This window comes from Labeo rohita, unplaced genomic scaffold, assembly GCF_022985175.1.
Source record: "Labeo rohita strain BAU-BD-2019 unplaced genomic scaffold, IGBB_LRoh.1.0 scaffold_97, whole genome shotgun sequence".
Taxonomy (NCBI): domain Eukaryota; kingdom Metazoa; phylum Chordata; class Actinopteri; order Cypriniformes; family Cyprinidae; genus Labeo; species Labeo rohita.
The window spans coordinates 68,810-94,788 of NW_026129931.1; the positions used below are offsets into that span (position 1 = coordinate 68,810).

General features: G+C 40.1%; 3 protein-coding genes across 3 annotated transcripts in view; 2 read left to right on the plus strand and 1 right to left on the minus strand.

The window, feature by feature from the left end:
• Window positions 1-2,647, minus strand: part of slc27a6 (solute carrier family 27 member 6) — a 28,662-nt gene extending 26,015 nt beyond the window's left edge. Inside the window, exons 1-2 of the mRNA XM_051105370.1 lie at window positions 2,066-2,647; window positions 585-794 (exon numbers count right to left, since the gene is read on the minus strand). Of these exons, the coding sequence (XP_050961327.1) occupies window positions 585-794; window positions 2,066-2,537 (682 nt within the window). The 5' untranslated portion in view covers window positions 2,538-2,647. The remainder of the gene's footprint in view (window positions 1-584; window positions 795-2,065) is intronic.
• Window positions 2,648-7,656: 5,009 nt separating this feature from the next.
• Window positions 7,657-16,894, plus strand: LOC127162575 (long-chain fatty acid transport protein 6). The gene is made up of 10 exons (XM_051105371.1): window positions 7,657-8,306; window positions 9,299-9,505; window positions 10,900-11,058; window positions 11,279-11,403; window positions 11,554-11,748; window positions 11,894-11,984; window positions 12,215-12,413; window positions 14,678-14,775; window positions 15,005-15,135; window positions 15,643-16,894. Exons 1-10 carry the CDS (start codon window positions 7,832-7,834, stop codon window positions 15,817-15,819), a joined length of 1,857 nt encoding a protein of 618 aa, XP_050961328.1. The 5' UTR covers window positions 7,657-7,831; the 3' UTR covers window positions 15,820-16,894.
• A 119-nt stretch (window positions 16,895-17,013) lies between these two features.
• Window positions 17,014-25,979, plus strand: part of LOC127162573 (fibrillin-2) — a 115,431-nt gene continuing 106,465 nt past the window's right edge. Inside the window, exons 1-9 of the mRNA XM_051105368.1 lie at window positions 17,014-17,370; window positions 17,543-17,775; window positions 18,005-18,087; window positions 18,687-18,785; window positions 18,927-19,022; window positions 19,704-19,799; window positions 23,398-23,595; window positions 24,699-24,824; window positions 25,159-25,284. Coding sequence (XP_050961325.1) covers window positions 17,633-17,775; window positions 18,005-18,087; window positions 18,687-18,785; window positions 18,927-19,022; window positions 19,704-19,799; window positions 23,398-23,595; window positions 24,699-24,824; window positions 25,159-25,284 — 967 coding nt within the window. The 5' untranslated portion in view covers window positions 17,014-17,370; window positions 17,543-17,632. The remainder of the gene's footprint in view (window positions 17,371-17,542; window positions 17,776-18,004; window positions 18,088-18,686; window positions 18,786-18,926; window positions 19,023-19,703; window positions 19,800-23,397; window positions 23,596-24,698; window positions 24,825-25,158; window positions 25,285-25,979) is intronic.

A 25,979-nucleotide genomic window follows, 5' to 3' on the forward strand; every position in this document is an offset into this window, starting at 1 on the left:
AAAAATATTGTGCTAAAATGCAAAAGGTCAACAGAAAACACTCAATTTTCAGCTCATCATTGATTCAGTGATGTCATTGTCCAGCTCAGTTCAGTTCAAATAGCATCAGTGCAATCAAGTCAACGATATCACTGGAAATTAAGTGTGGACAATTTTAAATTGAAATTAAGTGTGAAATTAAGTCATACTCACGCTAAAAAACAAGAAGTTATCATTGAGAACTGGTGCTTAAAATAAAGTGTTACCAGCATTTTTAAGCAAAAGAAGCTGATTTTGGTTCATGCAGGACGACTTCTATCTGACATACAGGCCCTACAGAGTGTTGTGTTTGGGAATCTGTTGAGGCCATTAAGCTGCCTGAGGTATCATGGCAATAATAATATTTAAAATGGCAATCCATGTAGCTGGAGAGGCTCGTCTTTAGCATTGCTATTTAACGCTCAGCATCTGGCCCCGGGGTCATGAGCGCTCAACGTTCAACCCTCAACCCTCCAACGCTAATCAAACACTGAACCTGTTCGTCAGGGTCTTTGGGTTCCCCTGAAAAACAGGGCTGGATGAAAAGGCTGAAACTCTGCTCGTACCTGTTGTTCCTGAAGTGAAGATGTACAGCGTGGGGGTTTTGAGGCAGCGGACGGACCTGCGCTCAGCTGGGATGGGCTCCGGTGACGCGTTCTCAATCTTATCCAGCAGGCTGTGGACGCCGGGACGAGAGCCCTCTCGCGTCATACACCAAACTGCGATCCTGTCCTCTTGAAGACTGGGAATAATGTCCTCTAAAGTGTCCAGAAGATCTACAAAAACAATTATAATCACTGCTACTAAATGATGGAACACTTATATATGATAACACGAAATATATGTTTTACACTTAATGTAAGCACTTAATAATGTTTAACCTTTATTTTAATTAATGTTTTTAACAACTTTTTAAAAATTGTGTTTTTTCACTCTGCATTCCAATTCCAATCTCAATCAAAGTGCAGTTGGATTATTTTGATTGGGTGAAAGAGAAAAGACAATAAAAACATGATAACATAACAAAAAGCAAGATTTTTTTGTTTTTGTGAAAAAACTCTTCATATAAATAAACATGCTATTTCACATGCCACAAAACATGACAACTGATATAACCATGGAAAAATTTGGTTTTTGATGCGATATGGGATTTACAACTTTCAAAACTGTTTCATGGAGCTTTTGTCAATTTATTTATTTATTTTTTTTTTTCAGAAAGACATTTCTTCAGCTGAACAGTCAGCATGTTGTTAAAAAGGGGTACAATCCACTGAACACACTTATTCCTCTCAGTCTCGTTTCCGTTCCTGACAAAAAAATAAATATGGTGCTCCATAATCGGACTTATGAAAGATGTAATGTATTAAAATGTGTAATACTTGAACAATAAGAATGTTTACAGTGCATCCATGCCTCAAGCAAAGCCTTAGTGATTGATCTGATTACAGCTTCTGACTTCGATTTAGCGAAACAGCCCAGCACCTGTAGACAGGTAAGCACTGTTACATGTCAAAGATTAAAGGATCAAAGGTCAGTGCTGACCCATATACAGTGCTGGGCAAATTACTTACAAATTGTAGTCTGTTACTGGTTCCAAATGATGTGACTGAAATTGTAGCTAGTAACGTAATCCATTACATTGAACAGTTGAGGTAATAAAATCTGATTACTTTTAGATTACTTTTGACTTCAGTCTACATGTCTTGTACACTGTAATGAATAAAATGCAAAATAATCTTATTACAAGTACTGTTGATTTTTGGAACGGGATTACGTAGTCCAGATTACATGTCATCAGCATTATTATTATTATTATTGGCATTTTTAAATATGTGGTTCACGTCATTATTTACGTAAACATGAAGTTCAACGTAGAAATAGAAGAGTTTTATGTCTTGTTTTGAGCAAAACAGTGGTCTTATGTTCCCGGTTCAGGCCGTTTTAACGGAGGCGGTCTGGTTCTATAGCTGCTTTACAGAACGAAGACGCCGTTTCACACATTTCCGTGTAGTTGTAAAGGACGCGAAGCTGACAGAAGTCACTTTACCTGCTCCGACCACCAGCACTTTGGCCCCGCAGCAGTTAAAACAGTGCAGCAGTGATCTGGATTTGATGTTCGTGTTGAGAAACGCCACAGCACAGCCCAGTTTACAGAAGCCGAACCACACCGAGATGAAATCGGGCTCGTTGCTCATGAGAAGCGCGACCGTGTCTCCCTTCTTCACCGCGTCTTGAAACACGTGCGCCACCCTGTTGCTGCGCTCCTCGAGCTCTCCGTAGGTGTACGTCACCCCTTCGTAAATTAGAAAGGCTTTTTCGGGAATGCGCTGGGCTTGTTGAACAAACCTGTCCACGACCGTCATGATCTGTGATCTTCTTTTGTAGATTTCCAGGCGCGCTCCGTATCGTATGACTCTCATTAGAAACAGCGCGTCCTTCCAGAAGTACGGAAAACACCAGCGCTGGGCGAGATGCGCGGTGAGGATTCCCGTCAGCAGCGCCGCGACCCATGACAACATCTCTGACGAATCAAGCCGTTTCAAGCCGTCTACCCGTTTACATCGCCGAACTGCTCCGGGACCGGTCGGCTTGTTTAATGGATGTTTTTAAACGCCTTACACCAGTGTCATCCTAATTTATGCAACGTTCGGTGTGTCACGTGACTGTTGTTGTACAACCGCCCTAGTCGGTGGGCGGGTCGCCAAGGCCACGCGCTCGGCCCTGTTTATCAAGTTTACTGTCTGCCATAGGAGTTACCATAGGAACTGGGCGTGGCGCATACTTTAGTAGCGCCACGCCCATAAGAGAGCGAGCGCTCGGTTGTTTATTTCCCCGCTCGTGCACTTCATTTAGTACATGTGAATGTGTGCCTGCCTCTGTGAACAAGTTCATGTGCTGTGCGAATGTATAGTCACATTTGCATCTCATGGACAGCATGCAAAGCTACTTTAAATTAGTAGTAGTGTTCATAGCAGCTGTCTACACATTTTATTCTTTTTTACAGTTTAACAGAGATTTGTTATAGATTAATAGTCCATACTATTCTCACTTGTAAGCTTTGGATAAATGCTTTTGCAGTGAATAAGTTACACATGAAATGGTGAACTTCTAAATAAGTAAGTGTAAATGTAAAACTGTTTCTGGAAGCAGTTGAGTGAGAGTTGTTGTTGTTGTTATTTTAATGGAGAACGTTTGGTTTCAATCATGACTTGTCAGGCTGCTACTGATTACAAAGTCTTTGAAGAAGTTCATTAACAAGCCATGATTCCTAAAAGATGCCTAAAGAATTCTGAACTGCTATGCTTGTTGAATATCGACAGTCAGAAGACTTTCCCATCATCCTCCACACCTCGTGTGCTACTGTAGGGGACACCGGGGAGGGTTGTAACAGTTTTGACATTTCTGTCTGTTTCTTGGAGTTCTTTCAAGCCAGTGCATTCAAAGTGTGATTCAAACTAGTTACAAGTATCTGCTACAGGAATGACGTAGCTGTTATCTTTGCATGACAAACAGAAAATGCATTGTCTAGTTTTAAACACGAGGAGTGAAATGTTACAGTTCATCCCATTGTAACATACCCTGGGGAGAAATGTAACATGATGAAATTATGTCAAAAATGGATTTCCAAAGCTTTTTATTCAACACTGATTAATTGGATTGTGTGTGTGTACTTGTTCTTGCTACATTGTGGGGACCAAATGTCCCCACAAGGATAGTAAAACCTGAAATGTTTGACATGGTGGGGGCCTGCGGTCCCATCATCCTCCTCTTTGCTGTTCGCATTGCTCATACTGTCGACAGATCTGAAGTCCTTCCCTTTGCTTCATGGCGTAGTGCAGTCAGGAATTGAAATTAAATGGTCGCTATATGCAGATGATTTATTATTATTATATATTTCTAACCCAATTTCAAGGCTCCCAGTTATTTTATCCATATTAGAAAGATCTGGATCATTCTCTGGTTATAAAATAAATCTTCACAAATGTGAATGTTTTCCTGTCAATGCATTGGCTATGGGTCTGTTGCAGTTAGACGTTCCAGTTAAATTAAATAAAACAGGATTTAGACACTTTGGCATCAATACTACTAGATCTTTACCATCTCTTTAAGCTGAGCAGAGCTCACTAGCATTTAAAGGAACATGCAACAAAACAGGTTGCTGTGAACAGGTCTGATTTTGAGATGGTAAAAAGGTTGTTTTTTACACTACCATTGACCAATTAAGCATGTTACAGAGTTTTAATTAAGACCTTAAAGAATCATATCAACTTGTGCAAAATGGGCGTGCAGTGCTCCCTTTAAAATATTCAAGTCCTGTTTGAGCCCATTCGTGGACACACAGTCGAAGTTTTCTGACTGAGGTTCTTCTAGTGTCAGTCTGTGTGTTAATTTGGACTGTTCAGTCCTTTATGTAGGGCATTTTGTTTACATCCAAATGGGCTTTGTGTTACACTGGGCTGCAGTTATTGTGATGCTGTGAAAGCAATAGTCACCCTGTTCTTTATTCATTCATTCAATAAAGAAAGAGAGTCAACGGTTCTCTGTGGAAGCCTTTTCAGAGCTACAGTAAATATTTCTTGCACATTTAGACTAACTATAAGACATACAAAACATGACAACAGTAATTGGGTCAATATCACCATAGAGTGCCTGTCAACCCTCACAAAACTCAAAAATGTTGGTCTTAATTTTCCATTCGCTTTATGTCATGTCATAAATAGTAGACACTCATAGACACTCAAGTACTATAGAAACATATTGGCTGAGCTCCTACACATTTAATTAGATAATTATGGGTCATTAATCGAAGCATAAACCATAAGATACGTCCACCCCATCACGGACACATATATTACTGGTAAAAACCTTTTCGTTGCGATACTAAGATGTAAATGATATTTTCTGAAAGGTATAATGTCCCTTTCCTAAACAAGGTTATTTGTCTGCTTTTAAATTATAAATACATAAAAGATTTGATGTAAACCATGTGTTTTTAAAGAAACTCATACAATTCAAACACATATTTTTTCTTATGTGGAGAAAACTGTGATATTTGGATGCAGTTTTATGTTTGCATGTTATTGCCCCCACACCTAACTATTGAACACACTGGATTATACAGATATGACTGAATTATTATTTCAAATATTATTTTAAAACATCAAGATGACAGGGTGGACACATAAAGCAGAACATAAAACATGACAAATTATGACAATTAAACATTTATTCAACTTTGAAAAAAATAATGTAATAATAATAAACAATATAATTACATTCTCAGTCATATAGACACCCCATATATCAATTTTAGCTTTAAGCAATATTAACTGCAAATGAATGCTATGTCCACTCTGTCATGTGTATGTCCACCCTATCAGGTCTAAGTGGCCGACACGATTTTGAGCTCCATTTTCATATTAGCTTACAACAAACTGTAACTTGCTACATAGTTAGTCTGGGTGTTGAAGGGAATTTGGAATATTTAAACTTACATATTTTGAAAATACTGTATTCTAATCAGGGTGGACGTGTTAAGCTTAGGAAAAGCAAGTAAGCAAACTCGTACGAAGAAAATATGTCCATTTAAAAGTCACTCTTACTCACCTCTGAAATTCTGACATTCCCGCCACTGAACAGACAAAAAATCTGTTGTCCTAATATCACTAACGGGGACAGCCTTTTCTTAAAGGGGCGGATTCCCCAATACGACAGGGTGGACTACCATTCAAGGGACATTGACAAACTCCTCTGTTTTATTAAAAAAAAATATATCATTTTTATTAACAAATGGTCAATAGACTCAAATTGAGTAATCTCTTCTTTAACAAAATATTAATAGGAGAACAACATTAAAACATGTTATGATTTGACTATATCCTACTCTCATTCAAATTTAATGAGCAGTTCATGAGACATAGCAAAATAACACACGTCCTCCTACACAAAACTTAAAAAATGTATCTAAAGAGTCAAGTAATGCTTTTTTATTAATATATTTAAAAAAAAACTAAAAAAAGCCTAATATAACACACCCTTTCGTGGTCATTTTTTATGTTAGGTTATCATGACACCAAAGGGCACCCTACAGTGATATTGACCCATTTCCTGTACTGCCTAATAAACTAACAATATCCATACATATTTCACAACTGTACCCATATATAATGAATATATTATACAGTATAATAATTTAAGATTCATTTTTAATCCACACTGATATGGAAGCATCTGTCAGTTGTAATGAAATCGTCCTCTTGAGCTTTAGCGCCATCATGTGGGTGTCTTCATTATTTCTGCACTGATTTTCCGTTTACTCTGACAGCGAAATACTCACATGCGTTAGTGTTAATAAGACCCCATTTGTTGTTTTTGATATCTATTTATAATATTTATGAATATCATCACCAAGATACTAAAAACCCTGATCCATAGAAGACAACCACATTTTAATACACCACCCATCAAGAGTTTGTTTAAAAGATTACACTCAAGGGGAAAAGGGTTCATTAAGGCATCTATACACAACCTTTTTATCCAAGAGTGTGTTTCTGAAAGAAGTCTCTTCTGCTCTCCAAGACTACATTTAATGGTTTAAAAAACACAGTATTACAGTAAAACTGTGAAATGTTATTGCAATTTAAAATAGCTGTTTTCTGTATGAATGTGTTCAAATGTAATTTATTCCTGAATGATTTTCAGTACCAGTCTTCAGAAACAAGCATTACAAACCATCAACTTTTAACCATTAAAACCATTTAAAAATGTTTTTCTGTAGTGTGTTTTGGTCATATTCCATTAGGATTTATTGGTTTTAACAAGCCATCAAACAGAAGGTGATCAGTTATCAGTAGAGACCAACAGGGTCCATTACAGTTTCCATTAAAACCATTACAAATTTTGTAATGTTGTCTATTGTTTTTTTTGTTTTTTTTCCAGCAGGGGTGTCACATGGTCCTTCAGAAATCATTCTAATATGCTGATTTGCCGCATTATCTGATTATTATCAATGTGGAAAACATCTGCTTCATATTTTGTGGAAACTGCCATAAAAAAAAAATAAATTGAGACAAATGAAATGTTTCTAAATATTTCTGAATAAATGCTCTTCTTGTGAACTTCTATTCATCTCTGAATCCTCACAAACAAAATGCATCAGTTTTCACAAAAATATGAAGCCACACAATATTAGGTACATTTCAAATTCAATAGCCTATTCAAATGAACACCGAGTATAACGCATATAATTCATATGTATCAACGTGTTACTTAGTCGGTAAAACATGCAAAGGTTATTGTAAACAACTCACTTAAAACAAGCCGCCATGTTTCGTATGAATGAGAGCATCATCCCAGTTGCAGTGTGGGAAAGTACTGCAGATTTTAGCACGACTTATTCAAAAGTAATCTAGAGTGGTTTATACAGAGACGGTCATTTGATGTGCATTTCCGCATGTTTGAGCCTCACAGACACGATGCCTACCTGGACAGCACTTCTGAGCGTAAGAGACGGCTTTATTGGCTTCTGAGAGGGTTGGACTTTATGCATCCTGGTGATGTTGGTAAATGTTGGTTTCAGCACTCTGTGGGAGGAGGGAGGAAAGCGATCTCTGCTCGCCGGGCGGGCGTACTGCACGTACTTGTGTGTTTCAGGAGAAGGGATGTAATGAACGGTTCAATGAGACTGAGGTTGAGAGCCCAGTCTTGCGCACGCGCAGTAGCGTGTGAGGGTATTTAAATATGGGGTGAAGATTCCAGCAGCTCAACACAAACAGTTCTCATCGGCGTGCGACTTACACGCCAGCCCGTCACGATGAGCTGGGCCATCAGCACTCTGGCCGTCGGGATCGTTACTCTTCTGCTCATTCAGAGGAGGTTTTACCCTTACTTTTGGGACGACTTGATGTACTACGTGAAAGTTCGGCGCGTGGGGAGGGCGATGATGGCGAGGATGAAGCGCGGAGTTGTCACATATCTCCAGTGCTTTGAGCTCCAAGCCAGAAACATCCCGCACAAAGCGTTCGTTGTGTTCGAACAGCAAACCCTCACGTACAGGGACGTGGATGTGCGGAGTAACCGATTCGCGAACGTGCTGCAATCGCACTGTGCTCTGAAACACGGCGATGTTGTGGCTCTTCTGATGAATAACGAGCCGGATTTCATCTGCGTTTGGTTCGGTCTCTGTAAACTGGGCTGCGAGGTCGCGTTTCTCAACTTTAACATCAAATCCCAGTCGCTGCAGCACTGTTTGAGCAGCTGTGGAGCCAAAACGCTCGTCATTGGCTCAGGTAAGCGTCACAAGCCGTCGCGCGAACGCAACGCTCAGGTAGAACAGCCAAAGCGCTTGTTCTGGGAGCTCTGAACGCGGCCGGTGATGCATGCGGTGACACGTTATACAGCTGCGATCTGAAATACAAAAACCCAGGAGAGATTCCGACTTTTCTTGCTCTCTCAGTGCTCCTCATTGGCAGCTTCCCATCAAGCTAAAGCGAACGTGAACATGTTTGATCTTGTGAGAACATCATCAGTGTGTGTGTGTGTGTGTGTGTGTGAGCACAGAATGCTTTTATGCAGTTTGTCACTATCCTTCAGGTGTAAGAATAAACCCCAAAGGAAATCTGTATTCGTTTTGGTTGCCCATTTGCACGTGTTGTGTATGTGTCTTTTTTGTTTTGTTTTGTAAACGATAAATAAATAAATAAATTCAAATTTGACCAACATCTGTTACAAACAACAAAAGTTCGTCAAGAGAAAGTTTTCTCGCCTGAACATTGTTGCAAAACAAAAGAAAAAGCATCTTTTGATTGTGACTTGAGAGAGATTTGAAGTTTGAAAGCTGGACTGAATGTAACTGTAACTGAAGGGAAGACGAAATTCTTGAGTTCACAAACATTCTGAGACATTTCATTTTGAAATCACACTTCAAGAAATCTGTAGCTCTGATTAGTAAGCTTGAGTCACAACAATCATAAGGATGGCTGAGTTCAATAGATAAACTTTCTTTGAAAGATTCTCACTGAATAATTCAGCTCATAATGTAGATTTTCCTGTACAATTTGATCATTCAATTTTGAGAATAGGAGTTAGTCTGCAGCACTCAAGAAGCTTTTGCAAGAGCTTCTTAAATTTCTACAAATTAGATCAAAATGCTCTGTTCAGTTTGCAGTTCTTTTAGTATATTACCATACTGACATCATTTATAACGTGATGTGTAGTCGTGCTCTTTGATATAAAAGCCTTTTTACTCCTGCTGTCCCATAATGGCATGAACTGTTCGTAGATTTGATCAGGTTTCTGGATGAGGTGCTGCCGGCGCTGACCGACGGCGGGGTTGAGGTTTGGGTGGCAGCCGAGAGCTCAGCGCATCAGAACGTCCGGACGCTGCTGGACAAGCTGGAATCCGCCTCTCCAGAGAAGCCCGTGATCGACGCCCCTCAGCCCAACCTCATGTCCAACTTCCTGTTTATCTTCACATCTGGCACGACAGGTACAGTACGGACGGCCTTATCATCTCCTAGAGAAGATGCTAACAGCTGTTAAATGCTAACATATCAAGGTGAAATCTGTGTAAAGAGCTGGTCATACCACCACTCTACAGTACTTGGGATAAAGCAGGAACTCATGCACCGCTACCATAAAACATACAGTCTTTATCAAAAGAGCAAAAGAATAAAAACACTTCAGATCCATCGCTGTAAGTCAGTGCCTGAACAATGGGCCTCATTCATGGAACGGGAGCAGAACGAATGTTTGAGTAAATCGTTCGTAAAGCCGCTCTGACGTAAACTTTCGAATTCATGAAAATCTTAGCTGGTGCGAAAGAAGTGTACACCTGCTCCCTACCACGTGGAAATGGTACGTAAAATGTTCTGTGTTCTTTTTGGCAAACTGATGACACTGAATTTTGATGCGCTGCCATAATAAATACAAGTTAATTTGCCCTCGCGCTCTATTTTATTTATTTTTTGTAGCTGAGTTGATAGCACTCGTCACTGTCACCATTCAGCCGTAAATAGAGGAGGGATGGGACAAATATCGACCGACCATCCTACAACAATAGAGAAGTCAATAGTGCTTTATTTTATATTTAGTACAATTCTTAAAAATGAGATGCTAGTAATACACGAAAGCGTTCTCGAGCGCTACCGGCTGGCCGTTTTCAGAAGAGCGCCTGACATTTTTTTTATTGGCTAAAAACTCTTTGGTGGACACAAGTTAATAAAATATTTATTGTTAGGCATACGACCTGTTAATCTTTTTTTGCTTTTATTCAATATACTGGTGCTAAACCTGAGAAAGTAGACCTGGTATTCCGTTGCGTTCCTGGACACGCATTTTGCGTAGCTGTAATTCATAGGTGAGGATTATGCTAAGGTCTGTTTTACGTGCAGATTACTCAGAATTTACTCCTATATTTACGCAAGTTTCATGAAAGAGGCCCATTGTGTGTAATACTGGAATAGCACACTTAAAGCTGAAGCAATTATTAGCTTTATCAAATTCGATTATTTGTTCACTTGCTGCAATTAAAGGTCTTATTAAAGATTTCTTTCATGGTTTAGTTTTTCAAATGAAATGTATTTCATTGAGTAATCATATTAGTTTTTCAGTTTTCAGTACTTTTGGCCTGTGTTTACATGCACATCATTGTGTATATTTGTTATTTTGTAGGATGTATGTTGTATTGTAAACCTACGGCTTTACCCAGACACTGCTGGGCCATTCATATGGCAATTTCTATTCTGTTCTGAGGTGTATAGGGAAACTTACGCAGTGGGTCATAGTGTAGACCGCTGAGACATGGCAGCCGCTTACTGGTACATCTAGAGTTGTCTGTCGTGCGTTGGGCTGTTCTGTTGTACTGACTGTCTTGTTTCTCAGGACTGCCGAAAGCCGCTCGAATCAGTCACATCAAAGCGGTGATGTGCATGGCCTTCCTCCGTTTGTGTGGCGCTCGTGCCTGCGATAGAGTCTATCTGACGCTGCCGCTCTACCACATGTCTGCGTCGCTGCTCGGCATCGGCGGCTGCATCGAACTCGGTACGATCGCTCAATGATATTACAATGAATCTACAGTTACGACTACAAGAATAAATCACAGCTGCGACTGAATAACTTGTTTTGCTACACTGTAAATACTGTAAGTGACTGTGGTAAAGGCATTTAAAAGCATGAACGTTTCTTACGAGTGCTGCTTTTGTCTAGGGAAAGCGTGGCTGAGTGTGATCCTAACAATCCTAATTCTAACTTTGGATTTTAGGGGCGACGTGTGTTTTGAAGAGAAAGTTCTCTGCCAGCCAGTTTTGGAAGGACTGTCTCAAGTATGATATTACTGTGTTTCAGTATATTGGGGAACTCTGTCGATATTTGGTCAGTCAACCCAAGGTACTGAACTTTGTACTATATGCTGAAATATGTGTTGTATATTATTCGTTTTATCAAAGATGAGATTTCAGTGCATTAGTATTGTTTTGAGGTCGATGAGATTGTTAAAGATGCTGTTGCTGAACTTTAGCACCGATTTCTTGTCCACAGACGGCAGAGGAAGTGGCTCATAAAGTTCGCCTTGCTGCAGGAAGTGGTCTTCGAGCTGATGTTTGGAAGGAGTTTCTCAGGCGTTTTGGAAAAATCCAAATTCGTGAAGCTTATGGTTTAACGGAGGCCAGTATTGGCTTTGTTAATTACACTGCTGAAATTGGACCAATTGGGCGAGCCAGTTATTTTAATAAGGTCTGTTTTCAGTTTGAGAGTCATTAATGCAACTGCTAAAGAGTTTGATAAATGTGTTGAAAATAAGGTTCAGAAAGGAATCACAGTTCATTCATAAATGTGAAATGTACTGTCTGATGTGGATGTTTTCTCTGTTTTATTTCAGCTCAGTTTGCCATTTGAGTTTTTAAGATGTGATCCACAAACGTATGAACCCATACGGACGGGCACAGGACGCTGCATTAAAGTGAGTAAAGGTGAGATCATTATAAATTTGTTTCATAGAGATTCATTTTTAGGAGCATCATATTAGTTAGAATACCGCTGACTCTGAAATGCAGACCGGATCACTGGTAAGGATGTTAAGACCGCAACCCTTGTGTAAACGATGAGCGTGTGAGGGAACTTGCTTTCTGTCGTGTTTATGCTGGTTTGGGAGAATGTGCTGAGGAAATCATTATTCACATTCAGACTCGTGTGATTTCAGGGGAAGCAGGGTTACTGGTGGCTCCAGTGACGTTCACCAACCCTTTCCTGGGCTACGCGGGTGATAAAGCCATGTCGGAAAGGAAGCTCCTGAGGGACGTCTTTAGGACGGGAGACGTGTATTTCAACACGGGAGATCTGATGCTCCAGGACCACAGAGACTTCGTCTACTTCAAAGACAGGATTGGAGACACATTCAGGTCTTTATTTGACTGTGTTTCCCCTCATGCTTGTAATTGTTGGGAATATTTGCATTCAACTGCATTGTAGCTTTTAAGGGGATATAACACAAACCGTTTCTGCTGATCTCTTGTTAATCTTCAGTACCTATAGAGTAGCGTTCCATCCTTCGTGTCTCTGAAGGGTCTTTAGTTTTATCAGATTTATAAAAGACAGATACAGCTTTACGCTTCTCTCTGGGAACAGTCAAGCTCCTGGAGGCTAAAGAGTCACGAGCAGGCGAAGCTTTCGGGTAGCGGTCGTTTGCAAGCTGTGACGTCGACATTAAACGGAGACAAAAACTTTGACTTCAAACTTTGATTTAATTTGTTTTCTAAACATTCATCACCGAAACACGGGGAACAAACAAACGCACTCGCACAGCTCCATTGCTGCATCCGCTGTTCCCTTAACGCTGGGTTCTTTGGGCGGCTGAACGAGGTCATCTTTCCTCACAACCAAAAACACACTTCTTTGGTGTTACTGTTGATTTTCAAGGTCTAAAAACAAAACGACAAATCCTTTTCGAGCAAGTTCTGTGCAGCGCTTGATGGGCTTGCTCTTGCTCCTGGTTGACGTGTGGCTCGCTCGTCTCCCATACGTGCCCATACGAGCAATTCTGGCCTTTATGACGTCATGCAGGGCCACACTCAGAAAAAACTTTCTGAAACTTAAACGCACCCTGAAGGAGTGTATGTTCCACAAAGACTCCGTCATACGTCCAACTGTTTTTTTGAGTCTTTGGTCATGTTTAGCTCTTTAGCAGTGTAAATATGTCAGAATGCATGAAGTAGCTCAGAGAGGAGGAGCAGGTTACATAGTCCTGTGATAGTATTCTGTATGAAAATGTTCAGGGCTTTGGCAGAGGGTCCAAGACTACCTTGGTGAGACTTCTAAAGAATCTGCCTAAAAGCTCAACCTTCACACAGTAAAGTCACAGATGCAGGGCGCTTCCTGTCTGGAGCAGCTTTGGGAATTTCCTGTCTAAGCAATAAAGTGAAACTTCTCACACACACATATGAACTTACACACCTGCTGCAGACTTTACATCCATTCTGTCAGAAGATGTTTTTTGCCCACATCACAAGCCATAAGAGCAGCGGCGCCAGCCGAGTTTCTGCCGGAGCAGACCTGTAATGCAGAAAAGAAGCGAGTTTTAGAGTTTGTTAAACTACTACTTGAAGGTTCTACTGGCCTCGGCAGGGTTAGTGGAGGTTGGTGACCGCAGAGGATCAGAGAGGGGTTCTGTGCAGCGGGTGCCGCTTGTTCGCCGACTCTAAACTGTCAAAGTATGAACTTAACTAAAGAGTGACTTTGTGCTAGATCATTTCTTTTCACAGCACTTTCAGAACAAGAAGTAATAAAGTAATTCCTCATTGTGCATAAGGGAAAAAACACCCCAGTACAGGAAGGGACACAATGAGCTGAAGAGTTCTCGCAGTACAGACGATTGTTTTCCAGCTCTTAGTCTCCACCTATAGCCTGTATAGCAGAGCGTGTGAGTAGAGTGGAGCGACGGCAATTTCTCCTCCGCGCTCCAAGCGTTCAATAACCCCTCCGCTCCGGGTTCACCATTTCCCGTTTGTCGCTCCGCTCCTCACTTAACAGAAACGGCGCTCCGCCTTCGCTCCATGATGAAATTTATGGCTGATGTATTTACATATGTGAAATATTAAACGAAAAATTGTTTAGTTTATTTTAGCACATTTCTGCTGCCTCAAGAGCTGCCCAAAGTGCTGTACAATACATTCAAGAAAACTAAACAAAGACAATAATAGACACAGCCTCAAAAATTGAAAATTAAAATTAAAAATTAAAAATTAAATATATATATATATATATATATATATATAAATAGCATGGGATTGTGAGGCTCGTTTAGTCAGTAAAGCCGGTACTTTTAGTAGTAATTAAATCTCCATCACGTGCGTTCAGCTGGAGCGGCAATTAATACACAGAGCCGTAAATCATAATCGCAGATGAATATATTTATATATAATATAATATAATATAATTAAAAAAAAAAAAATATATATATATATATATATATATATATATATATATATACTCCAGTGACTGCTAGGACACTTCTTATTGGTCCATTTGCCATGTTTTTAGTTTTCGCATCCTAAGAAAGGGCAGAACGATCTGGCTCTCTGTGAGCGCTGGAGAACACGTTATTTACACTGACCTCCTTAGGGCAGCGACGCCACATCATTGGTCATGTTGTTTTGCTGCTTTGCAGGTGGAAAGGAGAGAACGTCTCCACCACAGAGGTGTCTGAAGTGTTGGGCAGCCTGGACTTCCTGCTGGATGTCAATGTGTACGGTGTCGCTGTACCAGGTGCTTTGAGTCTCAGGCTGTGTCTAACAACTGCTGGAGTGAAGTAGCTATCGGACAGATTTGCAGTGCTGTTCTTAAGTCTATTTAAGTGCTGCTTTGCTCTCATGTTTTTAAAGTATTGTTAAATAAACCATTCCAAAACAAAAGAAGCACTGAGCACATTTTACAAGTGGTTTAAATGAAGTGTCGTCCTGGATCTGGTGTGAATGAATGCTGATGTTTTTGGCAGGATATGAGGGTCGAGCGGGGATGGCCGCTGTCGTGTTGAAGGACGGTCACGGATTGGACGGAGAGAGGCTCTACGGTCATCTGCTCCAGACTCTTCCTACGTACGCGTGGCCGTGGTTTCTGAGAGTTCAGGTAGTGTCTGGGCTGCTCTTCTGCTCACCTGTGCTCTCTGATCTGTAGATTTTCTCATCACTGGCCTGACATATCAACTTCTGACTCAACCAAAGTTTTCTATTTGTTTTTTTTAGTACTTTTTTGCTGCAAGTCTAAGTTTATAGTGTTGTGATCGACCTTGCAGCGAGTTGGTTTGGTTCATTGTTTATAACTCTTTAACAAAGACTCCCTATGGGAAAAATGAATAGGGAAAAATACTTTGGGAAGCGAGTCTGCTGGAAAAACAGGCAGGCACAGTTGCACACCTAAAACGACAACACCACAAATTACCTTTGACGCCTAGTGCTGGTAATGTGATCATCATGGGCTTAATCTGCTGTACTGATCATGTTCCTGTTCCTGTGCTTACCGATGAAACCGCCGTGTGTGTGTGTGTGTGTGTGTGTGCACTTTTGCACGTTCATGCTGCCAGCATTGCCATTGCCTTTTGTCTTCATGTGCTTTTCCTGCTTTTGTCCTCTGCAGACTTCCTTAGACATGACGGATACATTTAAGCAGCAGAAGGGCAGACTGGTACAGCAGGGCTTCAGTCCGGATACAGTCCAGCAGCCGCTGTACTTCCTGGATGCTTCGCAGAAAACCTACACGCCCCTCACTGCGCAGCTGTATGACGACATCGTGTCAGGCAAGATCAGACTTTAGATGCGTTGTGGGAAATGCAGTGACCCGTGAAATGATGCGTCCACATCGCCAGACGACACGTCCGCTTTCTACAGCGATCCTTGTGTTTGTGTTCCGACCGACGTAAACCACATAGACTGGAGTGAAATATACGAGGCGTTCAGGGCTGGTGTGTTTTTAGTGTTTTAGTCTCGTACTCCAGGCGGTGTCTATAGGCCGCTGAGCCTACAAATAACCTGGAATCACTGTGTTAGGATTTCTTAATATTGATACAGAAAATGTACCAATACTACAATCAGTCGACTCTTAACCACTTCGCTCAGCTTTTAACTTTTCACTCCTCTTGTTATTAACAGTAAAGATTTTGTATTTATTTTTAAGACTAGCAGCAGCTTAACTAATATCATCTGCTCTTGATAATTGTGTAGGCTACATAAACGAATAGACAAACTAATTTCTTCATCTAAAAGTTAGACTAATTGAGATCACAGCTGCAGTATATGTGTGATTGAGTATTTACACTTCAGACACATGGCTCATGTGTTTGTACAGCAGCACTGAAACATCCTCACTCCAGATGTTCACGCTTTTGTATCAGATAGGTTCTGATTTGGTTTTATAATTGCAAAATGTGTTAATACATTTATATGCAACAGTGCATATGATACAATGAAACCACAGTTTTGAGATTGGGCACTATATGTTGTTGTGTTGTTGTGTTGTGTGTTTGTGTTTTTTTTCTTTTTCCTTTTTTTTTATATTATCATTGTAGATTTAATCATGTTCAGCTTTCATTCAGGGTAAATTCATTCTGTCTGTTTGTTTGACTGTAGTGCTGGTCACTGGAGATTCTTCTGGATTATTCATGTTTGATAATGACAGTGTGACTTGTTCTTTTGTGTCTCAGTTACTTTGTAATAGAGTTTTTATTTTTCGGAAACTTTGTTAGGTGATTGCGTTTGATCATCCGTTATTATTAATAACAAACTTGTAAAGGTAGTTGTTAACCACAAGAGGGCAGTGCTAACTTTACACATTTTGAGTATAAAAGTAAAGAAAACATCGATGTGATCTGTAATAAAGAACATGTATCGTATGTTGAGGTCAGTGTCTCTGTGTGTCGGTGGGGGAAAAGGGGTGTAAGTAAATATAAGTAAAATGCTTTATAAACAGGGCTGAAGAGATGAGAACTCCCCAGGATATTGGGTTTGTCAATGTCGACATTTTAATGTAGAAATCTAGACGTTTCGAAATATCCTACAGTGTACTTTGTATACAATGAATAGCAGGAATACAGAGAGTTACAATGAAGTAAGTACTTTTTTTCCCTTCTTTTTTACAAATAGCTAATTGACTATAAATGTGGCTGCCGTTCTAGTCGGAAGAATCTAATGCAAAATGCATCCCCTCTGAACGAAATAATAATAATAACAGTATAAAACTCCGCTGTTGAAAAATGAGTTGAGGCAGGCACGTTTATGCACAGCGTTCAAATGTTTGATCAGTGTTTGCGTTCCCTGAGACTCGAACCCACGCCATTGCCGGCGCCTGCTCTACCGACTGAGCCACACGGTAAGACTCGAGCCGACTCTCATCCTGTCGCGTCCAGCCGCTGTTCTTTGATAGGGTAGACTGGTGTGAGCGTCACGGTTTTATAAATGACCTTGACAAAAGCTTAAGATCCTCCTTCATCGCTCCTCCTGCTCTTCGATGCAGCGCTTTTTCTGACAGCTTTGCATTTCAGGGCAAGAACAGGATCTGTTATGGTTTTCCATTCATCTCCTGAACTAACAGACTGTGAAGGCTCACGGAGTCAGTTAAACTAGGATCTGTCATGTCTCAAGGGGCTCTGAGGTGTTCAGTGGGGTTTGTTGCTCTGCTGGGAATTTTATTGATAAAAATCTCAGGAATTCATGGAAAAGCAACTGTTCATTTGGATGGATCTCAGAGACGGGAAAAACACGATTCCTTGAGAGGGTGAGTCTTATGACACAGGTCAGACTAATGCTGCTTTTATTAGTGTGTGAGGCTGTGTGATATGGGCTGCTCTGAGTGAGACATGTGCCTTCAAAGATGTATGAACAGGTTCACACTGAAGCTTGTGTAATTTTCAGATTACCTCTGGCTGCTTTGTCTCACAGGCTTCGTTGAAAAGGCATTAACACAGCCGAATCTGATCTTGAAGCTCATCGTTGTGTTTTTGCAGACCTAATGTGTGTGGATCTCGTCTGCAGTCCTACTGCTGTCCAGGCTGGAAGACTCTGCCGGGAGGAAACCGCTGCGTTGTGCGTAAGTCCAGATGTTCCTCACGGTTGCCGCCTCTAGGTCGGTTGAGCGTGCTGTAGAACTTCATTGGCCTCCGCTTTGTGTTTAATTTATTATGATAAAGAAACTCTAGGAAGCATGTGTAATAAATGAAATCTTATTTATGCCTTGTAGAAAGCAAACAGAAATAATAAAAAAAAAACCTCTTCTAGTTTTTCCTCTATTGTAGGGCTTTTAATCACTTACTTAAACAAATGAATCACATTGGTCAGTAGACACTCTTAAAACATGTGTTAAGGTGCAAGAACATACAGTGATCCCAAAAACATGCAAGTGTCTATTCTTGTCATGTACTACAATTTGCCAGATTTGTGGGAATCAATTTGCATTTTGGTGAAACCGGGGGACAAAGAAAGGTGAACCGTTTAAATGACAGTGATAAGCATTAGATGAATAAATCAAAATGAAGAGAGTCAGTGCAGTGAAAATGACTTCATCTTAAAATCAGCAAAACACCAGCTAATTCCAACACATTAAGACTTTGAAGAAATTTTAAACTTTCGGACTGTTTCTCGGTTCCAGTGACATTCTCTGTTAACGCTGCTACACGCTCTTTATCACAGCTATCTGCCGGAACAGCTGTGGCAGTGGTTTCTGCTCCAGACCCAACACGTGCACGTGCCCTGGTGGCCAGATAGCCACAACCTGCGCCGCCAAATCATGTATGTTTTTTTTCATTAGGCTTTTAACAGATGATTTTAACTCACTGTCTGATAATATAAAAGGGAGTGACGTACACAAAACAGGCCTAACTAGTCATATAAAGTTTTTTTTCTGTCTTTTTCTCTCTTTTCTCATTAAAGCCCAACAATGCAATACGAGATGTATGAATGGAGGGGTGTGTGAAGAGGACCATTGCCAGTGTGCAAAGGGATACACGGGCAGCTTCTGTGAGCAGAGTGAGTATGCTTACAGCTTAACACATGTACATTCTTCAATGGAATACAAACCTACAAAGAAACGCTGACGTACTGAAGGATCTGCCGGTGTGCTGCTCTGTCGTGAGGTAGAATCAGCACAGACTGCTGGAGGTTATCAGGGTTCTCCAGAGTTGCAGCTAATGTAAATCATCCGGAGAAGCCGTCCTTTCTGTAGGATTTCAAAGCTTTGGTTATAGACAGTTGAGGGCAGTCCAAAGCTGTTGGCTCATCTGTTTGACGTTCAGCTAATGTTAAAAGTCTTTGATTCTGGGTCTAAAGTCGTGGGCTTTTGCCAGTGCTTTGAAATGCAAGATGAGCGTCCTGTACGGACGTTACCTGTGTTAACAGCCAGCCAAGATCGCTGTTCGGTTATCGTCGAGTGCCTTTGACTTTCAGAATAAGATGATTTTTTTATTTATTTTTTTTTTTTTAAGTAGGACATGTAACATGCCTGACCTAATGGAATTTAGCACACTTTCATCCTCAAATCATGCAGAGCAAGTCCAAAATTTTGGCTTTAGTCTGAAGAATGGTTATGATCTGTAGGTCTTTGATCCTCACGAGGATCAGACTTACGATTCATCATATTCAGAAGCATATGAAAGGCAGACGCTGAGCCCAAAGCAGTGCAGCTTTTAAATGCAGGTGGTTTTGTTCCAGCTGTCTGTGAGAAGACCTGTCGTAATGGCGGACGCTGCGTTGGACCGGACCGCTGCGTGTGTGTGTACGGCTTCACTGGGCCACAGTGCGAGAGAGGTAAGAACGAGCCATAATGTTTTAATGGCAAACATGTGTCATCTGTCATCTCAAACATTTCAGACTGCAGAAATAAAAATTGTGGTGGTGACTGGTATGATTCGGTACTCTCTGTGTAATAACAACAAAAACATTATTTAAGTTCAAAACTAAATAAAAAATTCTATGATTATGAACAATAGGGCCCTACCTTTTTTTTTCCAGAAATTTTTGTGTTTTAATTTTTCTGATAATCATTTAAACATTTATCTGTTTTTAATGAAATGAAACTCTTTCATTTTTGGCATACAAACAAATTTACTGTTAATATAATATATAGAAAAAATATTATTAATATATAGAAGAAAAATTGTGTGAATATTCAGTTTTTATAATTCTATTTTTTTTTTTTTTTACAGTTAAGTGGTTAATCTTCTTGTAATATTTATTTGTATCATTTAACTGTTTTATTTAAATTAGGAAGAAACAGGAATATATAAACACCTACATTATACTGTAGAAAAAGTAATACAAGACTAATATATTTCTGTTACATGTTAAAACATACTTTTATTTTGATGAGTTTTGAAGTGAATTAAGTTTGTGTGTTCATGTCATAGAGTAAGCAAAACCGTGTTTCCGCCATTCATTCATACAGAGGCAAACGGAACATGCAGGATTCATATTTAAACCGTCATATTTAAAATGCATTTGAATATTCACAGATACTAGTGCATATCGCAATTCGAATTAAGTAACAGAACAACTTTTGATCTATTTAAACAAAAATCTACAAATTATGAATGAATTCGCGATCCCGTCCGTGTAGAGACAGAAATGACATGCCGTCGTGTAAATAGGATAAGTAACATAAGGCTATTTCGTTTGTTTAATAAAACAACAAGGTATAGACCTGTTCTAACTTTAAATGATTTCTGTTGTAATGTGGCGCTATATACTGAAAATAAAATTAAATAAAATTAGCTTGACCTTCAAGGGGGGCGGGGGGTGCCCCTAATGTAATCGTAGGGAAAACACTGAAATCAATTAAAAAACACATCTTTAACTATAAAATAATTCATATGAAATTGTATTTACATGGGTTTTAGAATGAAATAAAATGCTGCATGTGTCCCCATTTCCTGGTGATTACAAAGCCTCAGTATCATATGGAAAATTATTCTGAGCAACAATGACTGTTTAAATGTGAAGCTTAAGGCTCAACTGTGATTCAGCAGTATTCATGCTGAGGAAGCAAAGAAAGAGAAATCAGGGCAAAGATGTTTTTTTTTTTTTAAAGATTGTATAGGAGTTGGCACAGGGGCTGATGGTAAACGAAAGCTCATGGTTGTGTAATGCAGAACACATGTCCAGCTGTTCAGACAACCTGAATCTTTCTCTCTCCAGACGCCTTCCATGCTTCACTCAGACTCTTTTAAACGTCATTAAGTGAAACATGTTTGTCTGTTCATTTTGTAGACAATAAAAGTTATTTAAACTCTTCTGGGGATTGTAAAACAGGCAGTATGCAAATTTTTAACTGCACAAATGTTTTGTGTCCATGCTGTAGTTACGCTTCACATTAATACCTGGTTCCTTTGTTCTCTATCCTGTAGAAAGCAGCTCCAGATAATTGCTGTTTTCAGATCTAACATGATTTGAATTAACTTTGTTTCCAACATCTCCCATGTAATGAACATTTCATTATGACCTATATCTGGTGGAATAGTCTTCTATTCGCTGCTATGGATAGAAGGATTTATTTATTGCTCAAAGAAAAGGATCATTAAAGGAATAGTTCACCCAAAAATTACAATCCAGGATAAGGATCAGTTTGTTTCTTCATCCAATGTGGAGAAATGTGTCGTTCCATCACTCTCTCACCAATGGATCCTCTGCAGTGAATGGGTGCCGTCAGAATGGGAGTCAAGTTAAGTCACCTTTATTTAAATATCGCTTTTAACAATACAGATTGTGTCAAAGCAGCTTTACAGTAGTTAAATAGGAAATAGTGTGTTGTAATGCAAAAGGACAACAGTAAGGACAACAATTTTGTAGTTAAAGTCAGTCCATCATTGATTCAGTGATGTCGTTGTCCAGCTCAGTTCAGTTCAAATAGTATCTGTGCAGTCGAGTCAACAATATTGCGTGTCCCCAACTAGGCAAGCCAGAAGCGACAGAAGCAAGGAACCAAAACTCCAAAACCAAATCGGTGACAGAAATGGAGAAAAAACTTAGGAGAAACCAGGTTTAGTCGGGGGGCCAGTTCTCCTCTGGCCAGAAAAAACCAGCAGTTTATTCCATGCTGCAGCAAAGTCAGATTGTGCAGAGGACTCATCTGGTTCTCGATGGCCGTCTAGGTGACAAGGTCTTCACTGGGGATCCGTCTGTGGGGCTCATCTAGTTGACGTGGTCTCTGCTGACATTCAGGGCTGTAGAGGTCGTCTCTAGGTGCTAATCCACGATCTTGACTGGATACGGACTGGATCCGGCTGACTGCAATGACCGTCTGATTTGGATACAGTCTGGATCTGCGTGGCTACGGTGACCTCAAAATAAGAACGAAACAGACTAATGTTAGCGTAGATGCCATTCTTTTTACAATGTAACAAGTACATCGGATGTTATGGGAAGTGTTCCTGGTTCCGGTTGACCAAATTAATGTAGCCTAAAAAAGGGAAAAGGACTTGTGGCCAAGTATGGTGACCCACAATTGGGTTACAAGTCCGACTCTCTAACCGTTAGGCCACGACTGCCCCTAACAATTCTTTAACGGAACTGAATAAAAATGGAAATGTGTTAGTGTGTTATGTAAAAGCCAGATTAAAGAGACAGGTCTTTATTCTAGATTTAAACCTGATAGACTGTGACTGCCTCCCGAACAATGTTAGGTAAATTATTCCTGATTTTGGACGTTAATGGGGAGCCAGTGCAGTGTTGACAGCTGATAAAAAAACATTACAATAATCCACAGGTAATCCACACCACTCCAGTCCATCAGTGAACCTCTTGGGAAGACAAAATAAACAAATCATCAAGATATTTTTAGCTAAAATGTGAGTCCATTATTTATCTTCAAAGTGGTCTGGTCTGTATCAGGAAAGAAATCTGTACAGATCAAGCACTGTTTGCAAGCCAAAACGGCTCTAAAAATATATGTGGCTGGATTTTGGTGTGAGAGGCAACAGGAGATGGACTTCTTAGAAAGTGTAGAAGGTGTAGAAAGTGGATTATGGACTTATGGATTATGGACTTACTATGTGAAGAAATAACTTTATACATCATGGTAGTATTGTTGGGCTTCCTTTATTTATGTGAACTGGAGTGTAAATTCAGCTGCATTTTCATAGTGCTGTTTATCTTTGTGTCTGAATGTGTGGTCATCATCTGTACAGGATGTACGTGAATGACAGCATTGTGTTTTTTTCTGGGCTCTGTCATTGAGATGCATTTTTCATTCAGAGGACAGGACAGTTCATTTTCCCATAAACTAGGAAAATTAGGAAAAACTGTTTTTGTCCAATATTCTAACGCACTTGGTGAACAACTTTATTTATTTTATTTTTTTTGACTTGAAAATTCGGAACATTGAGTTTTGTAACTTTTGTGAATTTGTCAGATTACCGAACGGGCCCGTGCTTCATCCAGGTGCGCGGCAAGCAGTGTGCGTCTCAGAGCAGTGGATTTGTGTGCAATAAGGAGCTGTGCTGTGCCACAGTGGGACGAGCGTGGGGTCACCCATGCGAGCTGTGCCCTCCGCTCAGCGCGTCCTGCAGCAGAGGATTGACGCCAAACAGTCGCACAGGAGCCTGCCAAGGTCAGTGCTGATTCCATTGCATTACAAGTGTGTAACATACAGTAATGTAGCGATGTTTATAAAAGTGTTCGTTTATACATTTACGCATTTACGCATTGGAAATGGGGGGACTTGAGAGCTGTGTAGGTCTGGTTTTGTCCCTCTATGTTTTGCAACAGTGTCTTGAACTTAATGTGAACAGCAGATAGCAGCCAGTGTGGTGACAAAGTGAGCTGTAAAGTGAAATCTACTAGGCTCAAGGTGTTGTTCAGCATACATCTGCATTACCGCACTACCATCATCAGCCAAATTAATGGCAGATTTGGATGGTGTTCTTCTATCCACGCCACTGTGAGTATCGTTAGGCTGGAATGAGAAGCAGGGTTGCGTCGGGATGATTGGTCTCAGAAGTGAGCTATATTTCCGGTTGCTCCAGACAAATATACATGTGCAGTGTAGAGCAAAACCTTTAGTGCTTTAGTGCTGTTTCTATGGTATCTAGTGCTTCTGTAATGGCAGCTCTTTTCCCTCATTTACCACTATACTGGGCAGTCCATATTCACTGTAACACCAGTGAACTGACTTAGCAACAGTTTATACTGTTTCTGAAACTTGCCCATCCACTCTCACTTTTCTGAATTTTCAAATCACACCAGCATTTTTCTGCAAATTACCTCAACACACTAGTAGGTGGTGACAATGGAGTGTATTTATGAGTCACTGAATCATTCACTCAACAGATTCATTCAGGAAACAAACAAATGACCGTCTTCATGAGACTTTGAATCATTTACTCTCCCAGTTGGTTCAAAAGCGCTGATTCATGCAGGAGGGAAACACCACTGCTAAGTGTTGCTGAGATGTGCAATAAACAGATGTGTTCTGAGTTACCAATTGTTACACACCTACTATTGTAGCATTGTTGATTTGATGTTGGCTTTACGCACACTCAGTGTGTGACATTAGAAATGTTTCTCTTTTATAAAGACCGGTGCTTGTTTGTTTTGATTATCATTCAGTTGGTAACTCACTCTCATACTGTGGCTTGCTATTTGCAAACACTTTATTGACACTTCAAGATGACATGACGTACGGGAATAGTGTCTTGTTTTCTCTTTGACCAGATGTTGATGAATGTAAGGTTGTGCCTGGCCTGTGTAAAGGAGGAAAGTGCATCAACACTGTGGGCTCATATCAGTGCCAGTGTCCCAGCGGTTTCCAGCAGCACATGAGTTCGCTGATGTGTGAGGGTAAGTAACGTACTGTTAACACGTTATTCTATATCAGCCAGGAAAAGAACAATAGCATACTTAATGCAATGAGAGACTGCAGCATACAATCCTGACAATATAGAATTTATAAAGTCTCACTGTAATTGTTTGATTATGACCCACATATAATAGAACAGAAAATGAGGGGTATTTTGTGTCCAGGAGGTTATAATTGAGCTTCAGGAGAAATGACTCTCTGAACATACACATTCTAGCGGATGCCTTTCATTAAAGACAGTCAGCTCATGTACCGCTGTCCAACCAACTTGACCTAATGAAAGTAAAGTGTATTTGAATGTGTGAAATGTCTCAGATGTGGACGAATGCTCCACCGTCCAGCGCGTGTGTGATGGAGGACGCTGCGTTAATTCAGTGGGCAGTTTCTCCTGTGTGTGTCTTGCTGGATACCTGCCGTCTGCAGACAGGACGAGCTGCCTCGGTGAGTTGGACGGCGATTGACTCTTTTCTCTGTTATGTGTGTGTACGTGCTGGAATGTTACCAGCTTTATACTAAAGACCTTGAAACATTTTTAATGATTATGGTGTGTATAGTGCTTTGTACAGCACTTGTTGAGACATGTGGAGAATTCTGTGTTCAGGAAGACATCACAACGTTTCAGACCTCAAACTGTAATTAGCCGAGTAGCTTTCTCAACAGAAAGTAGCCCCAAAAAACCTGTTCTTTCAATTCATGAGATGGAACTGAATTGGCCAAGCACAACAGAAAAGTTCACTGCATTTTTTTTTTACATTTGAAATGAAGTTTTATTCCACCCTGGACCTTAAAAAGAAATGAATACATGTACTGTATATGACTGTATAACTATTATAAAATCTATAAATATGGTACAATAATATGTAGTGTTTCAAACATTAAAAAAAAAAAAAAACTTCTATGCTTTGTGTATTTAAGCGTGTATTTAAACTCTTAATAATAATGATCTCTATCTATCTATCTATCTATCTATCTATCTCTCTGTCTATCTGTCTGTCTGTCTGTCTGTCTATGCTTCTACTAAGACTAAAAGAGTATTTTTTTTTAAATGAACTGACAGTAGTGAGAATGGGTTGGACTCTGGGTTCATGAGTACTAACTGAATGTTTTGTCACAAGGCTGGAGATACAGAGGGGATG

What these genes read in the sequence shown, in the direction of transcription:
- LOC127162575 (XM_051105371.1), top strand. Translation starts at nt 7,832, where the DNA reads ATGAGCTGGGCCATCAGCACTCTGGCCGTCGGGATCGTTACTCTTCTG. An exon ending in GAGCCAGTTATTTTAATAAG is followed by an intron (nt 11,749 to 11,893) that starts GTCTGTTTTCAG and finishes GTTTTATTTCAG; the next exon opens with CTCAGTTTGCCATTTGAGTT. An exon ending in GTACGGTGTCGCTGTACCAG is followed by an intron (nt 14,776 to 15,004) that starts GTGCTTTGAGTC and finishes TGTTTTTGGCAG; the next exon opens with GATATGAGGGTCGAGCGGGG.